The sequence below is a fragment of the Astyanax mexicanus genome, chromosome 13 (genome assembly GCF_023375975.1).
Source record: "Astyanax mexicanus isolate ESR-SI-001 chromosome 13, AstMex3_surface, whole genome shotgun sequence".
Lineage (NCBI taxonomy): Eukaryota > Metazoa > Chordata > Actinopteri > Characiformes > Acestrorhamphidae > Astyanax > Astyanax mexicanus.
The window spans coordinates 13,333,124-13,358,240 of NC_064420.1; the positions used below are offsets into that span (position 1 = coordinate 13,333,124).

Sequence of the window (25,117 nt, forward strand, 5' to 3'; positions counted from 1 at the left end):
GTTTCTTTTCCAGTTGTATATATATATAATTCTTGATAGTATTTTTGTTTACATTCATCTGTATTAATGGGATCTCATATTCCTACAAGCAACTATATTATCACTAAGATGAATGCTTTTAAATACTGTTTTTGGGGATTTGAACTTTTACCTCACACTTTTGCACTGTACTCTATGTCAGCCCCTTTTAGCCAACACAGTCTAAACAGCATTCTCACCTGTTGTGACAGAGACACCTGGACTGACGGTGCTGTTGCAGTGGTTGTCATTCGCGATCACATGGACGGTGTACGTCTGAGCGCAGGTCAGCTCGCTGAAGGAGCAGGAGAGGCTGGAGGTGGAGCAGGACTGAGTGTATCCACCTGGACCTGTCAGAACGCTTGTGTAGGAGAGAGCCCCTGCCGTCTGATCCCATGATGCTTTCACTGTGTTACTAACACAGGAAACACTGGCATGCACTGAGGCTGGCACACAGGGAGCTGGCAGGGGGAGAAAATCAGAGGGAGATGATGTGAAAAGGCCTTTATTTGTTTTCATACCTTGTTTAAGCCTCCTGTTCTTAAACTATTCTGACTGCTGCCCATACCTGTCTGTACAGTCTGTTGGATGCTCTCCGCTCCTGTGCATGCTTTATTGGTAGCTGTGACAGAAAGGGTGTAGTTCTGACCACACTGCAGTCCTGTGATGTCGCAACTAGAGCTGTTTGAGGTACATGTGAGCGCAGGACCGTTCACAGGCCTGACGAGGGCGCTGTAGCTCAGAGCAGAGGCACGCGGCACCCAGCTGACACTCAATGAGTTGGTGTCACAGTGCAGGACATTGGAGACAGTCTGCAGAGCACAAGGGGCTGCAAGGGGACCACAAAAACAAAACACAAGTTATATATGAAGAATTCCTTCATGATCATTCATAAGTGTCACATAAACATTTTTTTATATCTTATATATTAAACATGAATATTTACCAGTGGACTGTATGTAGATGTCACTGTCCGGGCTCACACAGGTGCCATCACTGGCGGTCACTCTGAATGTGTAATCCTGCCCACAGTGCAAACCCGATAGCTGGCATCCCAGAGAGCTGCTGTTACATGTCACAGTATGTCCATCAGATCCTACTCCCGTTCCTACATAGACCACAGCATTGGGGCTGGATTCCCAGTTCAGTGTAACAGTGTTAGTGTTGCACTGGATGAGGCTGTGGACGTTAGTAGGAGCACAAGGAACTGTAGGAAGAAGAGAACAATGAATAATTAATAATTATAAATCATTAAAAGATAAAAAAATGGAATGAAGTAGAAGACCTTACAATGTACAATAGTCTTTTTTACATATATACATGTATGCAAATACAGCTCTGGAAAAAAATTAAGAGAACACTTCATTTTCTGAATCAGTTTCTGATTTTGCTATTTATAGGTATATGTTTGAGTAAAATGAACATTGTTGTTTTATCCTATAAAATACAGACAACATTTCTCCAGAATTCTCACAAATAAAAATATTGTCATTTAGAGCATTTATTTGCAGAAAATGAGAAATGGCTGAAATAACAAAACAGATGCAGAGCTTTCAGACCTCAAATAATGCAAAGAAAACAAGTTCATATTCATAAAGTTTTAAGAGTTCAGAAATCAATATTTGGTGGAATAACCCTGGTTTTTAATCACAGTTTTCATGCATTTTGGCATGCTCTCCTTCACCAGTCTTACACACTGCTTTTGAATAACTTTGTGCCACTCCTGGTGCAATTTTTTTATAATTCAAGCAGTTCAGCTTGGTTTGATGGCTTGTGATCATCCATCGTCCTCTTGATAATATTTTTAATTGATTTACAATTTGGTAAAACCAAAGAAACACATCATTTTTAATTGGTCTCTTATTTTTTTTCAAAGCTGTATGTAAAAGACCATTGTACATTTTAAGATCTTCTGTTGATAGTATGTATGAAACATGATTACGAGTACAAACTTTGTAAAAAAACTCATCTTCATTCACTCCCAGCATTTCAAAATACAGCAAATTTAGCCGATGCTCCCAACAAAAAAATAGCTCCAAACTTCAATGGCAGAAATCTGAGGCCCCAATCGTTTAAACCGAGGCACTGAGAACTTTGAAAGTGCACAGGTAGTTTATTAAAAAAGAGAAAATGCATGAATTCCAGCTGTTGCTGAAAATATCTCTAACATATTTATAAATTCCCCATTATTTTTCCAATCTTACCTATTCGTTCATATTCTTATTGTGACTCAATTTTGAGATGGCTGCACCAAAAGAACTGCCTGAAGGTCTTTATTAATAAACTACATGTTCACTTTAAAAGCTCTCAGTACCCTCGGAATTCTATCAATTTTGTTACTGGTTTACAAATAGTGATTTCTTTGCATGGGCAACACATTGCACACATTGTAAAGCCTGTTGGGAGCATCGGCTAAAAGCAATGTATTTCGGAATGCTGGGGGAGAGTGGAGGTGAGCTATGCAACAAAGTTTGTACTCGTAATCCTGTTTTACTACACTTCAAGTCCATTTCACACTGGATTCCTCCTTTAAATCAGCTGCTACACAATTTACAACATTAAAATCCAGAGGAAAAGCTAAAGGATTCTTCGGAGGCATGAAGCATCTGGAGATTGTGTAGCATGGCCTATAGCCAATATATGTGTTATAAACATGTAACCTGTTTATTTTTTTAATGCAAAAAATGTTATTACAACTATGGGTGGGTTACAGTTTTGGAGTCGAGAGCAGCGCATAAATTCAACCCCTTCAATTCACTTCATGTGAATCAGTAATATATATTCTACAGGCATTAGTAAAACTACTACATTCGCCACCTAGGTAACTAGGTAAACAGGTCTCCCCCAGGTAACTTATCACATCCAAATAGAACTAATACCTCAAGAGTTATAACTTCACTACGAAAGGGTTAAAAAACACAGGAAAAAAAACACAAGCACGTACCTGTCTGCAGTGTAACATTCTTACTCTTCAAGCTGGTGCAGGCATCATCCATGGACACCACGCTAATGCTGTACACCTGGCCGCATAACAGGTTCGTCAGGCTGCAGGAGGTTCCAGTGGAAGTACAATTGGATTGATGACCACTGTTGCTCACAGCGATGGCCATGTAGGATACAGCACCAAGGCTGGCTTGCCAGGTGACCACGGTGCTGTTTCCACAAGTGCTCTTTACTGTGACGTTGGTCGGCACACATGGGACTGCAGGGTGATAAATAAATAAATAAATAAATAAATAAATACATGTAAATAAATACATAGTGCTGTCTAGCTCATGCAATCAGGAAACTTCCTCCCATAATTCATTTTTTTACACTAATGTTGCTTAAGTTAAGTTAAGTTTATTAAAATATATTTATAACATATTTAAACATAAATACATTTCTACTGTGTTGTTCTTACATTTAAAAATTCATTTAAATAGCCATTATTAAAAGTGAAAAATGTGAATAATCGTTATTTATCACAGCAAATTGTGCAATTTTTTTCATGTTTTAAAACTGATTGACAGCCCTAATATTTAATTATATACTAGTGCATCTAAAACAAAATGGAATATCATTGAAAAGTTTTTCCGGAAAATCTTACAGCACTTCATGCTTCCCTCTGCTGACAACTTTTATGGAGATGCGGATTTCATTTTCTAGCACACTGCCAAAAGTACCAGTTGGTCTCATATAATATTCAAATTTTCTGAGATTCAGAGGTTGGAAAATGAAACTGAAACACCTGGTTTTAGACCACAATAATTTACTGTGGAGACAGGAGAGTTGAGGTGCACATTGAATTCTGCCGTGATTTGAGCAGCCGTGGTTTTATGTTTTTTGGATATATTCTGGGTTAGCACCCGAACATCCCTTTCAGACAGCTTCCTCTTGCGTCCACAGTTAATCCTGTTGGATGTGGTTGGTCCTTCTTGGATGCTGTCTTGGTCACAGATGCACCAGCAAGACGTGCACCAATAATTTGTCCTCTTGTTGCACAGCAAAACTGTGCTTTTACCCTGCTAATTGAACCTTCACACTCTGGCAGGACCTCCCACATAAAATGACAGGTGTTTCAGTTTCATTGTCCAAACTCTGTATATAATATATGAGTTTCACATTTTGAACTGAATTACTGAAGTTAAGTAACTTTTCAATAATATTCTATTTTTTAAAATGCACTAATATATTAGAATATTAAATTGATATTAAATATTACCTTCAACAACTATACTGAGTTTCAAGAGTATTCCTTTTAACTTTTAAAAATAATCTAAACATAAAATGTAAAACAGAAAAGTTCTCTTACCTTCGTTAAAAGTCAGCGCTGGACTGGGCATGCTGAAGCAGGTTCCGTTGTAGGATCGGACTTGCAGGGAGTATGATGTGCCGCATTTAAGTGAGTCGAGGCTGCAGGAGGTTGTGAGGGAATTGCAGTACAGGAGATCTGCACTGTTAGCAGCAACCACACTCGCGATGTAACCCTCAGCACCATCTGTGTGGTTCCAGTTCATCTGCAACAGACCTGAGCTGCACACTACATGGGCCTGAACATTTGCCGGACCACATGGGACTAGAACGATAGAGGGGAGAGAGAAACACAAAGACAGACAGATAAACAGAAAGATATTTCATGGATCCCAGAGGAAAAGGTGCCCAGTAGCTTAAAAAACTTCACAATTACACCGTGTTGCAAATTATTATGCAAATTGGATTTAATTGTCATAAAGATTTTGTTTCTTAATTAAACTTATGGATGGTATTGTGTCTCAGGGCTCTTTTGGATCACTGAAATCTATCTCAGACACCTGTGATATTTAGTTTGCCAGATGAGCCCAATTAAAGGAAAACTTCTTAAGAAGGATGTTCCACATTATTAAGCAGGCTACAGGTTTCAAGCAACATTGGAAATAAAAAGGATCTCTCTGCTGCCGAGAAAGCAAGAAATAGCTTGCAATTCCTTGGATAAGGTGTGAAAACATTACATATTTCACGGAAAGAGATTTGTGGCTGATTCAGAGCACAGACAGGTTTGTGCAGATTAAGACAAAATGAGGAAACAGGTATTTGAAGCTGCTGGAGTCCCGCAAACCTCAAGGTTTGGTGCACAAACCTATTATTCAGCCTCCCCTAACCAGAGCTCACAAGCTGAAATGGTTGCAGTGAACCAGACATACATGAAGACTCATTTCCAAACAGTCTTGTTTAGTGATAAGTGTTGTGCAACCCTGGATGGTCCAGATGGATGGAGTAAGGGATGGTTGGTGGATAGCCACCACATCCCAACCCCACCACATCCTCGTCAGCAAGGAGGGGGCGGAGTCATGTTTTGGGCCGGAATCATGGGGAGAGAGCTGGTAGCCCCTTTCTTCCATGGTACAAAAAGAAGAACCGTGCCTTCCGGAGCAAAATCATCTTTATGCATGATAATGCACCATCTCATGCTGCAAACAAAACCTCTGTGTGATTGGCTGCTATTGGCATAAAAAGAGAGAAACTCATGATGTGGCCACCATCTTCCCCTGACCTCCTGAACACTATAGAGAGCCTCTGAAGTATCATCAAGCAAAAGATCTATGAGGGTGGGAGAGTTCTCATCATCACACCAAAACAGCAGCTCTGGGTCTTCTGACATCATGCAAATAAATTCAAGTAGAAACTCTCCAAAAACTTACAAGTTCAATGGATGCAAGAATTGAGAAGGTGATATCAAAAAAGGGTTCCTATGTAAACATGTAACCTGACCTGTCAGGATGTTTTTGATTTTAATTGCTTTTGATTTCAGTGAATGTGACCTCCTAATGCTGCCCATTTTCAGTTCTTTACAACCTATAAAATGTTTTGAAACGCTGATGCATTATAATCTGGAACAGTGCATTTTGAGTTTTTCATTTTTTGAAGAATATACTGTTATCATTGGGAGGTTTGTTTACTAAAATTGGATTTAAACTCTAACGGGTCATGACTTTTATTATACTGACTGTCATTTGCATCGACCATTTAGGAAAATCATGGAAAAATATCATTTGCATAATAATTTGGAACATATTGTAGACCTTCATCAGTGGGCATAGAATGCTGCCAAGAGGACACTTTCAACAGGACACTTTTGGCGAACTATTCAAGTCCAGCAGTGTTTAAAATCTCCCCCTTAACAATTGAACATGGTGAAAATAAGAATAAACAAGTATGCAGAGACACAGAAGCACATAACAGTCTGTAATTATAGAACTACAACCTGCTCCTATATGATCAGTGGAGCTGCAAACATGAATGATGGTTGTGGTCATAATGTTATGCTTGATGCTTAATTGTGTGTCCATATAGTGTGACTGGGTTGAAGCTGAGAATTGTACAGCCATTAAACATCCCACAACAGGGCACGCATTCTCACTCTGGTCAGCTACATTTAGTGCTGGTTGATTATGGTCTACAAAAAGAATTAAAAAAAGATTTTTGATTATTATTGTTATTTTCCTACTAAAAATCTAACAACAGATGATAAAGAAACGGTTATAAACTAGCTTAACCTCTAAAAAACATTGAGTGAATCAATGATTCAAAACATTATTTTCAAGTCTATGCGTATATTGTGCATATTGTGCACTGACCTCCTGTCTACATAGCTGCAGAGAATATATGCTTTATCCCACCTGGTGTTTGTGTCGAAAGTGCAGGAACAGTGCATTTCTTTAGAAAATATGTACACGTTAGTCTGGGGGAGGTGCCAGTAACCAAGGTAAGACGGATAAACACTTCAGAAAGTAGCGTTTTCAGATATTTTAGATTAAAAAGACAAAATGTCTGACACACTCCAAGAGGTTCATATTTGCAAAAGGAACAGGACTGATCCACTTACCTGATTTCAGGTGAACAGGAGACGAGGGCTTGCTGGGACAAATGCCGTCATGATAGGTTACACTGACGTCATAGATCTGGCCACACTTGAGACTGGGTACACGGCAGCCGTTGGCTGTGGTGCTGCAGCTCAACATACCCCCACTCTGGTCCTCCATCATAACCGTATAGGCTGCTGTGCCCCGTGTGCCCAGCCAGGTCACCAGTGCTTGGTTTCCATCACAGTCCAGTTCAGCCTGCACCAGGGATGGAGGACAGGGAGCTGGGAGATGGGAGAAAAGAGATTAAATGTTACTATAACTCATTTTTTAATATATGGGTGATCTATCGTCCCAGGCATAATGCATATAATTGTATATAATGTATTATATTGAAGATATACTATCATAAAGTTCTGCAATTTTTATGACAAAAAAGCAATTACACCTTTAGAAATATGTGCCATATCATTTCGTATGCAATATTAACATTTAATTTTCGTTTTGGTGCAGAAGTGTACTCTTGAAATATATTTTTTGATTCAGTGTTTTGAGTATCGCTTTCACAAAAATACCTTGAAATATCGTGATATTATTTCACGGCAATATCGCCCACCACTATTTGGAAATATCTTGGTAAAATAAATGAACACCCACTGTTCCATTTCCCTGTTAATAATTAGGTTTTAAAGGGTGTAATTGTATTTTTTGCATCATGCAAAAAAAAAGTTCTGTTCATGCGAGTCTATTATTATGTATATTATAAAATACTATTATATACAATATACAATAAGAACAATGCATTGGCAAGAAAGGCTCACTTTACAATTCAGTATTATGCAGTACTGTAAGCAAGGCAATATACAGTGATAATTTTTAATCTAATTGTAAAAAAAAAACTATTATGTGGTCATTGCTTACCTGTTTCAACTATCACAGTGTTACTGACAGAGCTGTTGCATTTGAAGTTGGTGGCAAAGACAGAGGCAGTGTATGTGGTTCCACAGTTAAGTTCCCTAATCTGACAGCCAACATCCGCTGTGTTGCAGGTGTACGTCGCACCTAAGGGGTCTGTTGCTGTGGCGACGTACAACAACGCACCATTGGCTCCTCTCCAGTTCAGGGTGACGGAGTCAGAATTACAGTCCATGGTGGGAAAGACGTTTTCAGGCTCACAAGGAACTGGAGACACAAACAATAGGATTAATATTCGGTTAATTGTGATTTAGCTATTGGAAATTATTTAGCATGTATCATGAGAATAATTGTTATGAGTGTTAGGGAATGTCTACACTACAAACAAATTTCTACCTGAAAAGAAAGTATTTTATTTTATTATTTATTATTATTTTCACAGCTTAACAGTTTTGACATTTAATTTGCACTTGGTATTTGGACTTGGTAAAAGACGTTTCTCTTATTGGATAGCAGAGGGACCCAAAAAAAAAAAAAGTACAAAACTAAAAGGGTAGTTTACAGTTTCTTTACTGTATACAAATAGGTATTGGCAGGCAAAATTTAAAAGCGTACTCTCTCACTTACCAGTGATTGCCTCCAGTCCCAAAGTCTGCTCGCTGGAACAGTCGTTGTCAAAAGACGTGACCACCATTGTCAGGCTTTCTCCACACATAATGTCAGGGATGATACAGCTTTGTGTCACTGAGGTGCAGTTGTAGCGGCTCCCATTGCCTTGGCTCCCGTATGCCTCAACAACGTAGTATAATGCTCCGTTTGCTCCGTCCCACGTACTTGTCAAAGTGTTTGTTCCACAGTCCGATGCAGTGACCATTTTAGTAGGCTGGCATGGTGCTGTGGGTAAAGGGGCATAAAAAAGCATGTCAGAATATTTTTTCCTACTCAAAAATGGATAATCTCCTGTCTCCTGTCTCCAGACTACACTACCCAGAACGCACCATCACTCATTGACATCACACGCGTTCACAATCACGTCACTGCATGAGACATCTCCAGGAAGTCATTCACCAGAATATTGAACACACTTGCTCTCACCCATATAAACACGCAACGGACTCACTGTCGAGTATTGACTGATTTATTCTTGTCTCAGCTCTCTTGTTTTTAACCTTGTTTGTTTATTACCGACCCTGATTCTTGCCTGCCCTCTGATGCTGCCTTGCTGTTACTGACCTCAGGACTGTGTATCGTTTCTGGTATGTTTGACCCTTATTGCTGCTGTTTCCAGGTATTGACCTTGCTCGTTCTGACTACCCCTTTGTCTTATACTTTAAATACTAAAATACATTTTGTGTTGCATCTGCTCATGTATGAGTACTGCCTGTTCATAGCAAAAATACATTTCTATTTGGATTTATTTAATTATTTAACCCAAATATATATATAGGTTGAATTACAACTGCAGTTTTTTAGTTATTAGTCAAAAATAGTGCTCACAAACAAGTGCTCATTTTTAAACTTTGTATAGCTATTATAGCCATTCCATTTGACCTTATATTTAATTTTACCAAATTGAAAATCTCTGGAATATAATCAAGAGGACGATGGATGATTTTTTGCACCAGGAGTGGCATAAAGGTATCCAAAATCAGTGTGTAAGACTAGTGGAGGAGAACATTCCAAGATGCACGAAAACTGGGATTAAAAATCAGGGTTATTCCACCAAATACAACGTGTTTCTTGTAAGTTCTTTAAGGTCTGAAAGCTCTACATCTTTTTGCTATTCCAGCCATTTCTCATTTTCTGCAAATAAATGCTCTTTTTTTAATTAAGGAGAAACATTGTCTGTAGTTTATAGAATAAAACAATAATGTTTATTTTACTCAAACATATACACTGATTCAGTGGTATCTTCATTTTTTTCCAGAGCTGTATGTGTCCACACACACGAAATACAAAATATTGTACCTGTACGTATGTGCACTGGCGGACTTTGTCCACTGGTACATTCTCCAACCATGGACTGCACAGTGAAGGTGTAGCTGAGTCCACATGTTGTATCAGTGAAGAAACAGGATGTCTCTATGGTCACGCATTCCTGGGTGATCCCTGTTGAGTCCACTGCTCGTGCCATGTAGTAGCCTGCAATGGGACTTTGCGTTCCGTCCCAGGAGAAAATGATGACGTTGCTGCTGCACTCACGGAACAACTCTAGATTAGCTGGAGCGCACGGTACTGTAGAAAGAGACAGAAAGGGTTAGTGAGAAACAGTAATTAAATTATTTTAACAAAACAACATCTGCTACTTTATTCTTAATTTTTACTTTTACATTTACTTGCAAGTACCATTCCAGCCTAAATTAAATAGATTTGTATCGTAGGTAGGTGCCAGACTTCTCCTTTTTTTCTTATTTCCAGCTAATGACAACAGATATCTATCTAAACACTTGTAAGCTCAAAAAAAGCTGTTTCGTCTTCTTTAAAAAATAACTAAATACCAAACTTTTGTTGTTAAATTGTTTTTTTTTAGTGATTACATGAACATCAAGTTGCATATTTGATAGCTCTGATTGTACTGTATATAGTACTGTTTGGCAGATCTACAGTAAACGTCTTTTTTCAGTGGTTATGTGAGTATGCAAGTATCATTTCTTCTTCAGTCTTCAGTTTAGATGATGGTTTAGGACACTGGAAAATTTGTGACGTCAGCTTAAACTGAATAGCTTTCTAACATAGGTTTGTAAGGAGCTACCTCCTTTTTTTCTTATTTCTAGATAATGGTGTTGTTATGGAATAGGAGTTGGTTGCTAAGGTGTTGCAAACGCGACGGTAATCTGTTTCTAAGCGCGTTTAAGGTAGAAGAAAGCTGTTTCCTATTCTTAAAAAATAACTAAATACTAAACTTTTGTTTTCACACCCTTAAAAATAAATGTAAAGAAACAACAAGTTGCATATTTGATAGCCCCAAATAGTGCAGTTTGGCATATATACAGTAATTGTCCATAGTAACTTTTTTTTACTGGTTATGTAAGAACTTTTTTAGAACTAATTTAATAATATTGTTATTTTATTGCCCAGCACTAACGGGGTGTCTTGCATTTGTTAACATGTATGTGTTTACTTAAACTCTATTACCTTAATTTCTCAGTACTGTTTGAATGAAGATCAAATGTCCATATGTTTAAATTTGATAAGAAAGGTTGTGTGTTTTACATAAAGACATGGAGGGCCGTAGTCCTAGAACCCAACAAAAAGAAACAAAACAATACAAAACAATTGTCAGTCCCTGGTGCTATGGGCCGCATTGATTCGTACAATTGCACCTGTGCGATGGATTTCAGAGCATTGTCCCGGAGGCTGTGAAAAGAGGCCGCGTGTAACCCAGACCACGCGGCTGAATAGCAGAGCCGATCCACCGGAGATGCCCCGCTGTCTCACTGAGCGCAGGGCGTGTAAACGCCTCAATGCATGAGAAACAGGAACACATACTAAACCCTGAAGTAAACAGCTACTCCCCAGCGTCTATCTGATGAAGAGTCTAATGACCTGGGATGGTTCTGTTGTGGGATTCACAAAGAGGAAACCATGTCATGTTTCAGGAGGAACTAAAGGTATTCCTTTTTTCTCAAAGGAGACAAAGCTGAACACCCAGAGGATTTTTTAGTACATCGTGCGATTACTGAGTGAAAAAGTATTACCATGAGGTCTATTATTATCAAAAGAGTTTAGCCCTGAATGTCACTGTGGGCTGTGAACCATGTTCAGTGCCTGTTTGCCAATAGAGACCCACTGGGCAATGGTACAACAAGCAATTACGGTGCACATCAGTGTGTCGCTTGCCATTCCCTTTAAAAGCCAGGTGCGCTGTGAAACTGACCCGCTCGTTCACGCTGTAAAGGTGTATGAGCAGGTCATTTACTGGAACAGTACTGGTATTTTATTTTCTGTTCATTGTTGATGTAAAAGTTTGGTTTTGTACGCTGCTGCATATCTGTGTGTGTGTGAATAACTAGAGGGAGTATAGAAACGCTAAGCACATAGGGTGTGCCTGCGTTGCCAAGATAGCAATGAACGTCTGACAATTGTCAAGGATGTTTTCAGTCAGTGGTTCACCTGCTTTTTCCGTTGTCAAGTTAGCAATACAGCAGAAATTTATATGAACACATCTCACTTCCAGACCACCATGCACATCAGCGTAGGTTTATTCGGAAGCGCCTTTGCTATTTAAACGGCGCAAGCGGAAGGTGTGAAAATAGAATAGTTGGCGGAGTATAAGATAGAGCCCAAAGTGACTTTGTGGCTGCACTTCTTGTGAGAAAAAAGTATAAAAATAACTGCTTCATTTATTTTAATGAAATAGTATATTTTCTAAATTAATAAAATGTTTTTTTAGTGTTTTCATACCGCCAGGAATAATAATGCAAAAATACTCTGAAATCTTGTGATAATATTTTAAGGTCATATTGCTTACCCCTACTGGTAATGTATTTACATTGTAAAATATTATATATAATATTTTACAATAGTCTTACGATACACAATTATCAACTTGATACACTTGATGATCATAGTAAAAATGCATATTTTTTTTAATCAGTTGTCTAAAAAAATAAGCTGTGAATCTTGTATTGTCTGACAAACACAAATTAATAGTTTTTCAAAAAGGACAGGAGCCAATATAAAACTAGGGTAATCTAACCCTCATGTGTACAGTTTCCCAATGCCTACAATAGTGTCTAATCTACGGTAGTTTAAAGAAGGCAGTGAATATACCTAAAAACAGATCCTCTTCAGATCCATAAATAATGCTTTTATTATACTTCAGTCATATTCACTCTGCCATTAAACCAATAAGCTTGCATTTTTTTTTATAAAACCAGCCAAACATTGTGATGAACTACCTGGTATTAGTAACTTTCTGACCAATTATAGGTTGAGGCAAGCTATGATCATCCAATTAACAATAGAAGAAGAAAAAGGACTGGTGTTAATGCAAAATCCAACACAACCCTTAACATGTGACATTCAGCTGGTGATAAAATCACAATTCTGAGTAGGATAAATAAATAAAAACAAACACCTGAAGCAAACTGGTCTGGACCAAGTTAACAAATTTTGTTAAAAAAAAAAAAAAACGGAAAAAAAAGAGATCATCATCCAATTTGCCTACTACACTAAATATTGTAAAGTGATGAAGATTTGCTATGGCAGCGCATGCAAAGTTATTCGGCAGTTTTTTTCTAATGATTGTTCCAGGCTCCTTCCTTCTAATTTCGCATTACACTATGCAATAATAGTGTGCATTATGGAAAAAAAGATTTTTTAAAAACTAAATGTATCTTGGAGGTTTAACTATACTTAACTTTTACACTTTTATCCAACTGTTGATTAACTATCAGGCCTCACTCCAACTCCCATAATTCACTGAGCCTTTCCATGAGCCAGTGTACAAACCTCAATTATAAGATAGCATCTTACAACTAATACAGGCATGATCATTCCCAAGCCATCCCCCTGAGATGACACTATATGATCAGTTTACATAATGCGGTCTTAAAATTCTCACCTGGTAAGGCAACTCATGGAACTGACCCCTACACGTCTGATACCCCTACACGTCTGATGCATACCCTTCTAAAACCAAATCAGTGTAAAATATAGGGAGAAAAATGCAGGCTATGTGGCTCAGTGGGAGAGTGCATACTTAGCATCATACACTGACATGTCCCATGAAAGCTAAAACATGTAGTACTAACCTGTACACTGTGTGTGTTGGCCTCCTGAACTGAATGTGGATGGAAAGACTCACTTTTCTGTTTACATGGACAATTCTAGCCAAATGCTGCTGGTCATAATCATTAAGTGGTAATGCATTCTATGATATATTTTGCTACATACATAATGCTGTGGATCGAGGAAAGTTAAATTCGTGCACAACTCAATAAATGGAATGTCCCATCACTATCAGGCCTTACTCCAACTCCCATAATTCACCTCGCCTTGCCATGAGCACACTGGCCAATGATTAATTAGTTTATAACTGCTGCCCATGACTATTGGACTGGCAGTGTACAGTGATGATGTGTAGTTCACTGAACCGGGCACTTGTTACTTTATATTCAGCTTTAGCAAGGTCTACAAAAGACCAACATGACAAAAAGATGTGAATGACTGAACAGGCAGGACTGACTACAGGCCTTAATTTTCTTAAACCCCACTCAACACAAGAAGAAAAAAAGCTTAAAATGTGTGTAAATGTTTAAAAGACCTGACAAATATTATTGAAAGAGTAGCATTATACAATAAAGCAAACACATCTTCTATCAGATAACATTAATCATGTATATTTGTATTCATCTTGTGAAAACAGTATTTTAGAACCAGATTTAGAAAAGTCAGGATTTTGACTTTCAACATCACACTCTTCATTCTGCTCCTTCTGTCACCTATGTTTCCCTATGTAACAACAAGGGTTGATATCACTTATTAAACAATTTGTTTTCATTTAAATCAAAAGTCTCAAATATTTTTGGTATCATAATACCTGGTGTTAATAACAGGGTCATCACATCGAAAAAATTTGACACATAAATTGTGCTGTATTTGTTCAGAAATGGTCCACATGGGCCATGACACTTTTTTTGGTGAGTTAAGTGGACCACTGGTTGCAAAAGGTTGGGTACCCCTGCCCTAATTCACCCATGATCACAATTTCAGACTACCCTTATTTGGTGGGAAAAGTGAATCTGTGCAAATCTGTGCAAACATGTGAATGAACCAATACAATACTCTTATGTAGTTCTTAATAGTTGTTATTGCTATGCCTGGTTCACACTAGATGATTTTTGGCCAGTTTTTTTGTCGCCGACAGTTTTTCATTGCTCAGAGGAAAATCAGGGATTACTTGGTGCTCGCTCAGACGCGTAGTGTAAACTATTGAAAGACTCTCAAAATCCGTCCCCAACTGATCTCCGACCAGTCACAGACGCCTGACAAATATTTAACATGTTTAATATCTGACTCAGTCGGTGACTGGGAGTCACAAGCAGCGGCTACAAACAGCCAATGGGATCACAAAAAGACAGAACCATGGGTTCGAAACACACCAGAGCTGTTTATGGAGAGTCTGACCACTTTCTGAGATCAGTAAATGACTAGACTACACAGTCGTGTAGTTTAAAAATCTCTACAACTGTAGTGTGAACTGCAATGACTGACGACTCAAAAAGCCGTGTAGTGTGAACCTGGCATACGTAGTAATCTAGTTGTTAGTTGTAAATAGCTGTAATCTGTGAGACATGCTATGCTGTAGACTTGTGCATTTACAATCACTATAAAAACTCTCGTATCATACCGGTCTCAGATCAGGAGACTTCACTCACTTGTCTGGAAGATTGCTGTGGTGTTGCCCATGCTTTCACAGTTGTTGGCGATTGAGTTTACGTGGACCACATACTCCTGTCCGCAGCCCACATTGGTCAGTATACATGAGGTCTTATCAGAGGAGCAGGAAAGCACTGTACCGCTGGTGCTGACCGCTTTGACCCTGTACAGTTCCGCTCCAAATGTGGCTTCCCACGACACAGTGGCAGAGGAATTGACGCAGTTGTAATCCACAAACACGGATGAAACTGGTGTCAAAGCTGAAAGTAGGGGGAAAAGAGTGTCATTATGTTTTAGCTTGATATGTTTTTTTATGAAATTATTAATTATTAAAATGACTTCGGCTCAACTGCTCTGATCATTTTGTGGCTGATGCCAACCAATTACAATTCGGCTAACCAAGATTATCTTTTCACATAATATTATATTTCGCTTTTAACTTAACCCCTCTATTATCAATAAAATCATGACTAATCACTAGCAGAAATCACTGGCAAAGTGACAACAGTTTCTCTCCAAAAAAACAAAAAAAATGAAATACATTACAATACACCTATCACCTTAAATACACTCACAAGAGTAGATCCCACCTCAGTGGATCTCCTACCCTTTAGGGCATTGCATTGGCAAGAACTTGACGATACAATATGTATCATGACACAAGTGTTACTCTTCATTATATCACAACATATTGCAATACTGTTAGTAATGTTATTGTGATATATTGCGACAAAATCTGAATAAAAGAAAAGTTGACTTTTCAGCACTACAGCACATCTAGTTTGAGAGGTTTGACACCAATCTTTTTTATGTAAATTAACTATTAAAAATCGATACTATGCTTTTGAACATGTATAGACCTTTGCAAAACAAAATATTGCAATACTTTAATATTTATAGATTTTCTAACACCCCATGACCAATCATAACAGAAGGTTGCTTACTGTTTGTGGTGAAGTTGACCTGTCTCGATTCTCCAGGTTCCATGAATGTGTTCAATGAGGAAACTGAGATTTGATACAAGGAACATGGCAGAACATTCTGCACATGCAGGGAAGTAGTCGAGGAGGTGGTGCTGACGATCTGCGAGCCTCGAGAGTCAGTAACAACGACTTTATAGAGCAGCACTCGGTCCACTGGTGACCACGTAATGCGCATGGCACGATTAGCTGTCCGGTCCACTGTGACCACTGCTGGTGGCTGGACCACTGGAAACCATCAGAAAAACAGACAAACATCATCTGTGCTCATGACTCATAGACAGATAGATAGACACAGAGACAGACAGACAGACAGACAGACAGAGACAGGAGGAAAGACAAACAGAGACAAACAGAGAGGCTGATAAACTCATAAAGACAGACAGACAAAGAGGCAGAGAGACCAAACAGCTGAGAGACTGGCAGACAGAGAGACACATAACGTCACACAAAGAGACAGACAGACAAACAAACCGAGAGACAGACAAACAGAAAGACAGATATATATTTATCTGTCTGAGAGATTGACTGATTGACTGAGTGATTGCATTTTATCATTGTTAATTAATAAGAAATTGAATTGGCCAAAAAGACAAACGGTGAGAAAATAAATATGAAGACAAACAGGAAGACAACCAAATGGGGACAGATACAGAAGCAGACACCGACAGAAAGCTTGGAACAAAGTGTGTGTTACTCACAGGTGGTCACGGTACGGACTCTGCTTCTGGCTCCCAGACCCGCAGCGTTTGAGGTAAAAACATAGCAATCATAAGAGGTGGATGCACGCAGGTTCGTGATCACAGTGCTGGTGTCGATGTAGGAGAAGTTGTAGTGCTCCCTGTTGGCGGTGGAGTTTATCAGAATGTAGTACTGGTCCACTGCTGCCACTCTCTCCCACACCAGTGAGATGGCTGTGCTGGAGATTGCTTTGGAGGTGATTATCTGAGAAGTGTCTGGCACTGAATAATAATAAAAAAACAATACAGGTTATTAATATATATAATTCATTTTTACAATAGTAAAAAATAACTTTTTATTTAGGGATGTGCCATATCATACACAATATATGGTCATCATTTTTAAAACTAGAAACTAGAATAATCCTATTATGATAATAGCAAAAAAAAATTGAAAGTCGATTATGTATTTTTTATTTACATTATTTTTATGTCACACTGTCTAGTTACCATATTATTATTCCATTATTACTAGTCTTTGAAAGTTACCGAAGAACAGATTTGCAGAACAGATAAAAGTTTTATGTTCCTACTAAATGTTTAAAATAAAAAATACAAAATAATAATATACAAAATAAAACATTAACATTTATCCTGCTGCTGTAGTGAATTCTTAAAAGTATCTTCAAGCATATTGTTATCGCAACAAATATCTTCACAGATAATTTAATATATCATCTCAACTTTTACAGCTAGTTTACTGCAGTGTTTTTACACAAAGCTTTAAAAAAGTACACAATTAGTTTAACTTATAAGCACATTATATACAACTGGGCCAATACTGTATGTATCTCTTACCAAGACCACACTCTTTAAAGTTAGCTTTTATACTGCATTTACAAGTAGCTTTTTGATACACTTGTTTATAGCTAGCTTATTAGCACAATTATACAGCTAGCTACCACATTCTTTACTGCTAGCATTTTACCATAGTTACACATAGTTACTTGCATATTAACACACCTTTTACAAACTAAATAACTACACCACTCTTTTTATTTTTTTAATGTAGGTTTTTAAAACTTGTTCCACATCTGCACATATTTTAATGCAACATGATTTTAAAGTTAACACTATATTTAGCTTATCACATTTTACATCTAGCTTATAACCACACCATTAGCTCATTTAGCTTTTTTTACAAGCTCCACAATTTGTACAAATGTGTTTACAGTTCATTCATATTATAAAAACGTTATTTATATTAACTAACAATGTTAACACTAACACATTTTTACAAGTGTTTTATGCTTATTAAGTACCATATTTGTACAGATAACTAGCTATAGAGTTAGCAACACTTGCTATACAAATTAAAACATTTACTTAGTGGTAGTAGTATATTGTGATAGTATTTTAGAAACATATTACCCACCCCTTTTGACGTACGCTGTTCACACACACACACACACACACACACATCTGGAGGCCTGCTCTTACTCTCTTCAAAGGTTATTTAGTGTTTACTGTCATGTTTTTTACAGATAGCTTTAAAACATTTTTACATATAGTTAATTTGTTACACCACTACACCGCTTTGAAACGTTTTACTGTAGCTTTATAAACTAGCTACACATCTCCACATATTTTAATGCTACATAAATGTAAAGTTAACACTACATTTAGCTTATCACATGTTACAGCTAGCTTATAACCACCAACCATTAGCTTACTTAGCTATTTTTTTACAACAAGCTCCACAATTTCCACAGTTATGTTTACACATTTGTATTGTGCTTTCACCACAACTGTGTGCTGGTACCAAGTTCAAAACTGAGTGAATTCATTTTTTTCTTATTGTGGGGGGGACATGACTGTAAATATTTTAAGGTTAAAATCCTAATGTGACACAAATGATAGAACAACTATGTTTTTTTTTTAGAAATGTCAGTTTTAGAAGTAGCTAGTTGTATGGACTGTAAAACATTTAATTAAAGCATGTAAATTGGTACATTTTTGGAACAGATTTGTAGAATCCAAAGATACACTTTTAAAAGGAGCTAGCACTCCTACACTCTGTAACTACATATATAATAATAAGGTCATATGAATGAACACAGAATCACACCCTGTCCTGTAGTGATATGCTCTCAGGATATTCAGTATGTGTCACTTAGAAACTTCATGACTTAAAATACCTGAAAAAGTGATGTAAGAAAATTTCCACACCTTTTAATAAAAGGTCTGTGACACCTAACTACATCACCACGGGCTCTTTTGGGTTTCTTTAGCTTATGAATACGTTATTAATATTAACAATGTTAACAGTTATTAAGTACCTAACATTAGTAACCTAGCACATAGCAACACCTGCAGCACATTTTACTGATAATTACTTAACTGGGTTGACTAACACAAACACACACTTTACCTGTACTGGCGGTTTTCTTATCCAGACAGCTGACTCTGTAGAGCTGGAAGACTTTAACCGCCACGGTGTAGAGGGTCCCGGGCCGCAGGCCGAACACCTCCTTCTGGGTGCTGAAGGCGGGCAGCGCGACCACCACCGGCGCCACGGCGGAGTTGTTCACCACCCTCAGGTCCAGAAAGTAATTTGTGGCTCCCGGGGAAACGTTCCATTGTACGAGGAGCGACGAGGCCGATGTGGAGGATATGGAGGTGATGATATTGCATTCTACTACAGGGAGAGAGTCAAACCACCGTTCATAAGGGGAACCGATTCTTTTAAACCGCAGGTTTAAACTAACCACCCGATTCACTGATTCAGAATCAATCCAGTGTGATTCGGATCACTCCTTTGGTCAAAACCATAGACTGTATATATATTTTTTACAGTCTCTGGTCAAAACCCATTACAACACTATGCAGGTGGGACTTCCGTCATTAAGAGGTTATTTCTATACTGTAAGCAAACCCAGCCCTCTATAGCATGATTATTGCACCATTCCATTCCATATCTTATTTATTTATTTATTTATTTAATATAATGTTACAAGGTATATCTACGTCCAATACAATGATGCGTACAAGTGGTTCATAAATAAAATATGTATATGTGCAAGAATATGTAAAGAAGTAAAGTTATATTTAGCTGTTCATATGTCACTATGTCCTTACATTTTGTTGTAAGCTTATTAAAATACATTTTCTTCATTTGTTGCCTCAGGGCAACGCTGTGTAGATTACTTTTGTTCTTAAAAACATTAAAACAAATGGTCTGAAAAAAGTTCCCATATAAAAAAAATCTCCCAAATGGTTGTGATACCCCCCCCCCCCTAAAATCTGGATTTTGATTTTTGATCATTTAAGGCAATGAATAGACTATGAATAAAAAACAATGTTTTAATATACACATATACATTTTTATTTATCACCCACTTGTACGCCTCAATGTATTGGATGTAGACATGTCTTGTTACATTATATTAATGATAAATACATAAATAAGGTATGGTATGGAAAGGTGTAATATAACCTAAGCGTGGTTTGTTGCTTGAAGGCGACATTATGAGTACTAATAAGATAATAAATTATTAGTTCCACAGTGGGGACATTTACAGTTTAACTGTTTCAACCCTCCAACCCTTCACAACTAAATCACACGTACAAGTAGGTAAGTTCTGTACTGTAAAATACATTTTGGTCAATTTTATAAACATTTTTATGTGGTTTTACATTTACGCTCAATTTCTTATTAATGGAAATCAAAACAAGCAGCTACAATCTGCACTACACTACAAAAAAGACTAAATCTTAGCAAGTGAAATGATTTAATTTCAAGTCAATTAATTTTTTTTCCTCTCATAAAAATTTCATTTTACTAAGTATTGTGTAAGTTAAAGATTATTTAGCTTATTTTAGGAATAATTATTAGTTCTAAGAATTTAAGAAGTTATCTGATCTAAAATAAGCACAAAAAATACCAAGTCAAGCTCTTCTGATTTTTGCGTCCAAATTTAAGCCATTTTTTTTTTATTTAAGTCTTTACTTATTTTGAGATTTTGAGATTTTGAGATTGCATATTTTAAGAAATCTTACTAAGACAAATTTGTTCACCCCAAATTTGTTTCTACCTATATTTACCTATTTTTGTCTTGTTTTTGCCAATGGATTTTTTGCAGTGTACAAAACCTAATGCGTTTGCATTATTAGTGTTCTTTAGGTGTAAAAACTAAATCTATGTATGGTTTATTCTGAATGTTTATATATTTGATATATTAAATATAGTTGGGAACAGATTATTATTATTATATTATTCATTGTCTTTAATGTGGGATTTTTAGGTTGGATTTAATCAATATATATTCCTGGGAACCACCCTATCCTTCACATTTTTTCTCTCTGGCTAAATCAAATCTTAGTAGATATTACGTTAAATCAAAATTGAAATCACATACAGGAGAATACATATCAAGACTGATATTTAACCCAGATTAAATGAGCTCTAATAGACCAGTCACTAGTGATTTGCTAGGGTTGCTAATAATGACACAATTTTGGATAAAAGCATAAATGTTTTTTTAGGTAATGCCAAGATTCAACACAATTAGAAGACCCTAACATGTCAAAATGCATTTGGCTCAAATCAGATTTTAATCTAAAAGTGTTGATAGCAGCTGCCATGTTCTTAGTTATGTTTATATTACTGTAATATTAATTACAATATGTCCAATCTTAAGTATGGGTTAACATTCCTATTGCTGTTCTTTTTATTTCTACCAGATAACCTTCATTCTGTCCCTCAATGTGTGTTCAAGTCAGTTCCTCTAAAAACTAACCAAATAGATTACTAACCTTATTTCAGTACAGTCCAATAATATCAGTATTATCAGTATCAGTATTATCAATATCAGTATATAACAGTCAAGCTCAGCTAAGAGTTTATAAGACAACCAGTTGCTGCTAGAATGGTTCACCTACCTTGTGCCTGAGTGATTTTTATCTACAAGAGACACAGAAAAATACATTACACATTACTTGATTAACATTTATCAATAAATCTTTGTTTAATTGAGCTGCTTTTTCCACCAGGACATAAAGATCACAGTTACCTGAGCAAGAGAAATCCACATGAAAAATCCTAAAAGGCCCACCCGCAATGATCCCATCTTTGACAATGACTGCTGGATTTCAATTAGCTGTATTCAAGGGAGTTAAATACAAAAGGTGTTCTGGATTCTTTACACCTGGGGCGTGAGAGCCAATCAGTACAGTTTAAACGGGGCCATCCCTTCTAATGATGCCCCGGGGCACAGAAAAATCATGGGAAGATAGACCAGAAAAACTGAGGCAAAGAGGAAGGGAGGGAGGGAGGGAGGGAGGGAGGGAGGGAGGAAGGGAGAACAGTTGGGAAAATGCTCAGTCATACAATGGTTTCTTTACTTGTTACACAGCATTTTTCAGTAAATGTCTATAAATACTTACTAATATTGTGCAAGGAATCATTTTTAAAGCTTTGTGTCTAGTATCCATTTTTGCATTACAATTAAGAAGACCCTTAGACCCTAAAAGAGTAGCATAATGCCCACAACAGAACAAAACAACACATATTTTGTTTTTTTTTACAATGTGAAAGCAGCTTACTTCATAAAAGCAGTCTATAAGTAAAACATAGTAGGAGTAACAATCAAGAGCTAAATCATGTTCAAACTATAAACATAATAGAAACACAAAAATACAATTATGTTGCAGAAGTATTGACAAAGGCTAAAAAAAAATAAAGTGAAGATTTTTATTAAATTGGATGATTTTACCTGGCATACTGCGTTTGCCACAGCAAACTCTAAATTGCTGTAGGTTGTAGGTTTTTTCTAAGCCATAATCTGAGCAATACTTCATTACAGGTTCCCAATGTGCAAAAAGATCTCAGCATATGTTCCCCGTTCTTAACAATACTTTTAATTAAATTACAAAATGATTCAGTACAGTCCTCCTAGCTTACAGTCTATGCTATCTACCAGCAGAATGACAGACCCTGTTTCAGTGACTTTTGGCGCTAACAAGGTTAAAACCTTTACCTCGCGATAAAATCTGCAGCCCAGGCACTAATTAGCAACATTAAAAAAAATATGTTATGAAAAAATATTGCTATTTTAATTTCTAATTGTTCATATTTTGTTTTTTTATATTTTGTTGTTTTTTGTTTGCTTTGTTTGATTTAAAAAGAGGAAAAAATGTAATTCCCTGTTTCTCTTATGCAGGATTAGGAATGAAAAAAAGGTGTGAGTAAGCCCTAGGATAAATGTATTATGTAAATAAGCTTGGTTTAGGCTGGTTGTCAAATATTTCTTGCAGAGCTGTTATTAATGAGGAGATCAGTGATTGGTTGAAAAATAAAAGGGAGACAAATAAAAGCTAGAGCTGCATATTCTGTCTGACCTGACCCGTATACTGTCATTTTGAGCTTAAGCCCGATTTAAATTCCAAATTTTTTGTTAGTAGAGCATTAAATCCAAGCTTTTAATTACGAATACTTAGTTTAGGTGCCTGTACTTCCTGACTTCTGGCCTCCAAAAGTTTCCCTTGTCTTGCCTTGTGGCCGCATCCACCCTCAAAACCCCCACACACACACACTTAGAGAAATAATAAGGTGTGCGGCGATTGACCTTTTTGCAGATCTTTTCGTTTTAGCCGTGTGAAAGGGGGTGACTGTGGACTGGTGGAAGAGCTTTAAACGTTCAGGTTGGGCTTTGGGTTGGGCTTAAGCTTGGGCCGATAATCTTAACTCTACTGTAAACAGACGAACGCCTCAAACTAAGTGGAAATCTATGCAATCACAATAGCCAGAACAAGCTAAAAATTATGTTTTTGTGAATTATTAGGCCAAATTCTACAAACTATTAATGTGAATGTTATACATTTTTCATCAATATGTAAAGTATGTTTTTTCGAAATGGTAATTTGACCTTCATTTTCAAGTATTTGGTCTTTCTTAAATATTTTAATATTTTAAATATTACAAAGATGGCTGCCGAGCGAACAGGCTAGCTTATAAAGAATTTTGCTCTACATTGCTGAAAAGGCAGCTCAAGCTAAATCCTACTTATACAGTAAATGTAACATGATAGGCTTGGTCTAAACTTCTGTGGGCTGCATAGGTGGTGTGTACATTGAGGATGACCCTCATTTACAATGTTGCCAAGCATTTACAGTATAAAAGGGATTGAAAACATTTAATAAGAAATTAGAAATAATAAGTAATAAAGTATAAAAAAAAATACAAATTTTAAATCAATATTTAATATATATGAATAAAATATATATGTAGCAAAAAATAAAGTAAAGAAAATAGACACATAAATAGTAAAGAATTTATAAAATATAAAATAAAGAAAAATATAATAATAGCAAAAGAAAAGTAAAATGATAAGAATGATAAAAAATGATAAAATCAATAATAATGAACTAAAACATTTAATAAAACCTTTTTTTAAAGCTTAACATGAAGCTTATGTTTCCCTTTTCAATAACTAGTTCTTACAAAAGGCAGTGGTTCTACCTAAAACTCTGACTACCCAAATAATTATTTTGAAGCTTAAATGGTTCTTTGTCTGGTAAAATGTGTTTTTTCCCATTAGAGAATTTTAACTAAATGTCAAAAAAAGTCAAGAATTTATTTAATAAAATTCAACTCAGCTATACAGTATAAATTAACGTTTCCAGCTTTAGTATGAGTGTGGTGTTTCCCATTGCTTTTCTTTCTGTAGGAGCCAAGCCCAATCATATGATGACCTACAAATAGAGTGATTTTCTGTAAGTTGACCATTAAGTTTAAATTGTTGTCTGCATCATATCTTAAAAAGTGTTGTTCAAAAATTTCAGATGTAAAAATCTGAAGAGAGAGACTTTTCTTTTGAAGCTGGGAAGTTGTAACCATAGAGGTCACAGACCATAAAGAAAAGGCTAGGATAATGCACAGATTTGACACACAGATTGCAGCATCAAGCGATGTCTAAGCAAGGCTCGAATTTGACCTAACCCAGAAACAGTGTTGTGTAAAGCATCCCAGTTTCTGTCTTGTGATCCCAAAGGTATGCTGGGAAACTTAGATAATGTGGGTGGGATAAAAGAAGCAGCACACAAGCACGGCAACTATAAATGCAGTTTAGCACCACAAAAAGGGACGTACGCTAATAAATAAAGTGTTACAAAAGGTTCTTTGAGTAGGATCTATAGTGTTTGGTTCTATAAAGAACCATTTTTTAAAAAATAAATATATGTGTGAGGAACCCTTTTAAAAGTTAAAGAAGTCAATGTAAAGTTTCTTCATACTCAAGGCTCTTTAACAAAATGGTTCTTT

General features: G+C 36.7%; 1 protein-coding gene across 2 annotated transcripts in view; it reads right to left on the reverse strand.

Annotated features, from left to right (window-relative positions):
• Positions 1–21,957, reverse strand: part of LOC103044063 (uncharacterized) — a 79,776-nt gene extending 57,819 nt beyond the window's left edge. Inside the window, exons 1-15 of one of the 2 annotated variants that reach the window (XM_007233416.3) lie at positions 21,870–21,957; positions 21,739–21,760; positions 19,229–19,495; positions 16,819–17,079; positions 16,082–16,345; positions 15,137–15,397; positions 9,723–9,989; positions 8,382–8,648; positions 7,761–8,021; positions 6,863–7,123; positions 4,313–4,576; positions 2,963–3,220; positions 965–1,225; positions 587–847; positions 219–479 (exon numbers count right to left, since the gene is read on the reverse strand). In XM_007233416.3, the coding sequence (XP_007233478.3) occupies positions 219–479; positions 587–847; positions 965–1,225; positions 2,963–3,220; positions 4,313–4,576; positions 6,863–7,123; positions 7,761–8,021; positions 8,382–8,648; positions 9,723–9,989; positions 15,137–15,397; positions 16,082–16,345; positions 16,819–17,079; positions 19,229–19,495; positions 21,739–21,760; positions 21,870–21,926 (3,493 nt within the window). In that variant the 5' untranslated portion in view covers positions 21,927–21,957. The remainder of the gene's footprint in view (positions 1–218; positions 480–586; positions 848–964; positions 1,226–2,962; positions 3,221–4,312; positions 4,577–6,862; positions 7,124–7,760; positions 8,022–8,381; positions 8,649–9,722; positions 9,990–15,136; positions 15,398–16,081; positions 16,346–16,818; positions 17,080–19,228; positions 19,496–21,738; positions 21,761–21,869) is intronic. The other variant, XM_049462813.1, reaches the window with a different exon arrangement.
• Positions 21,958–25,117: the final 3,160 nt, after the last annotated feature.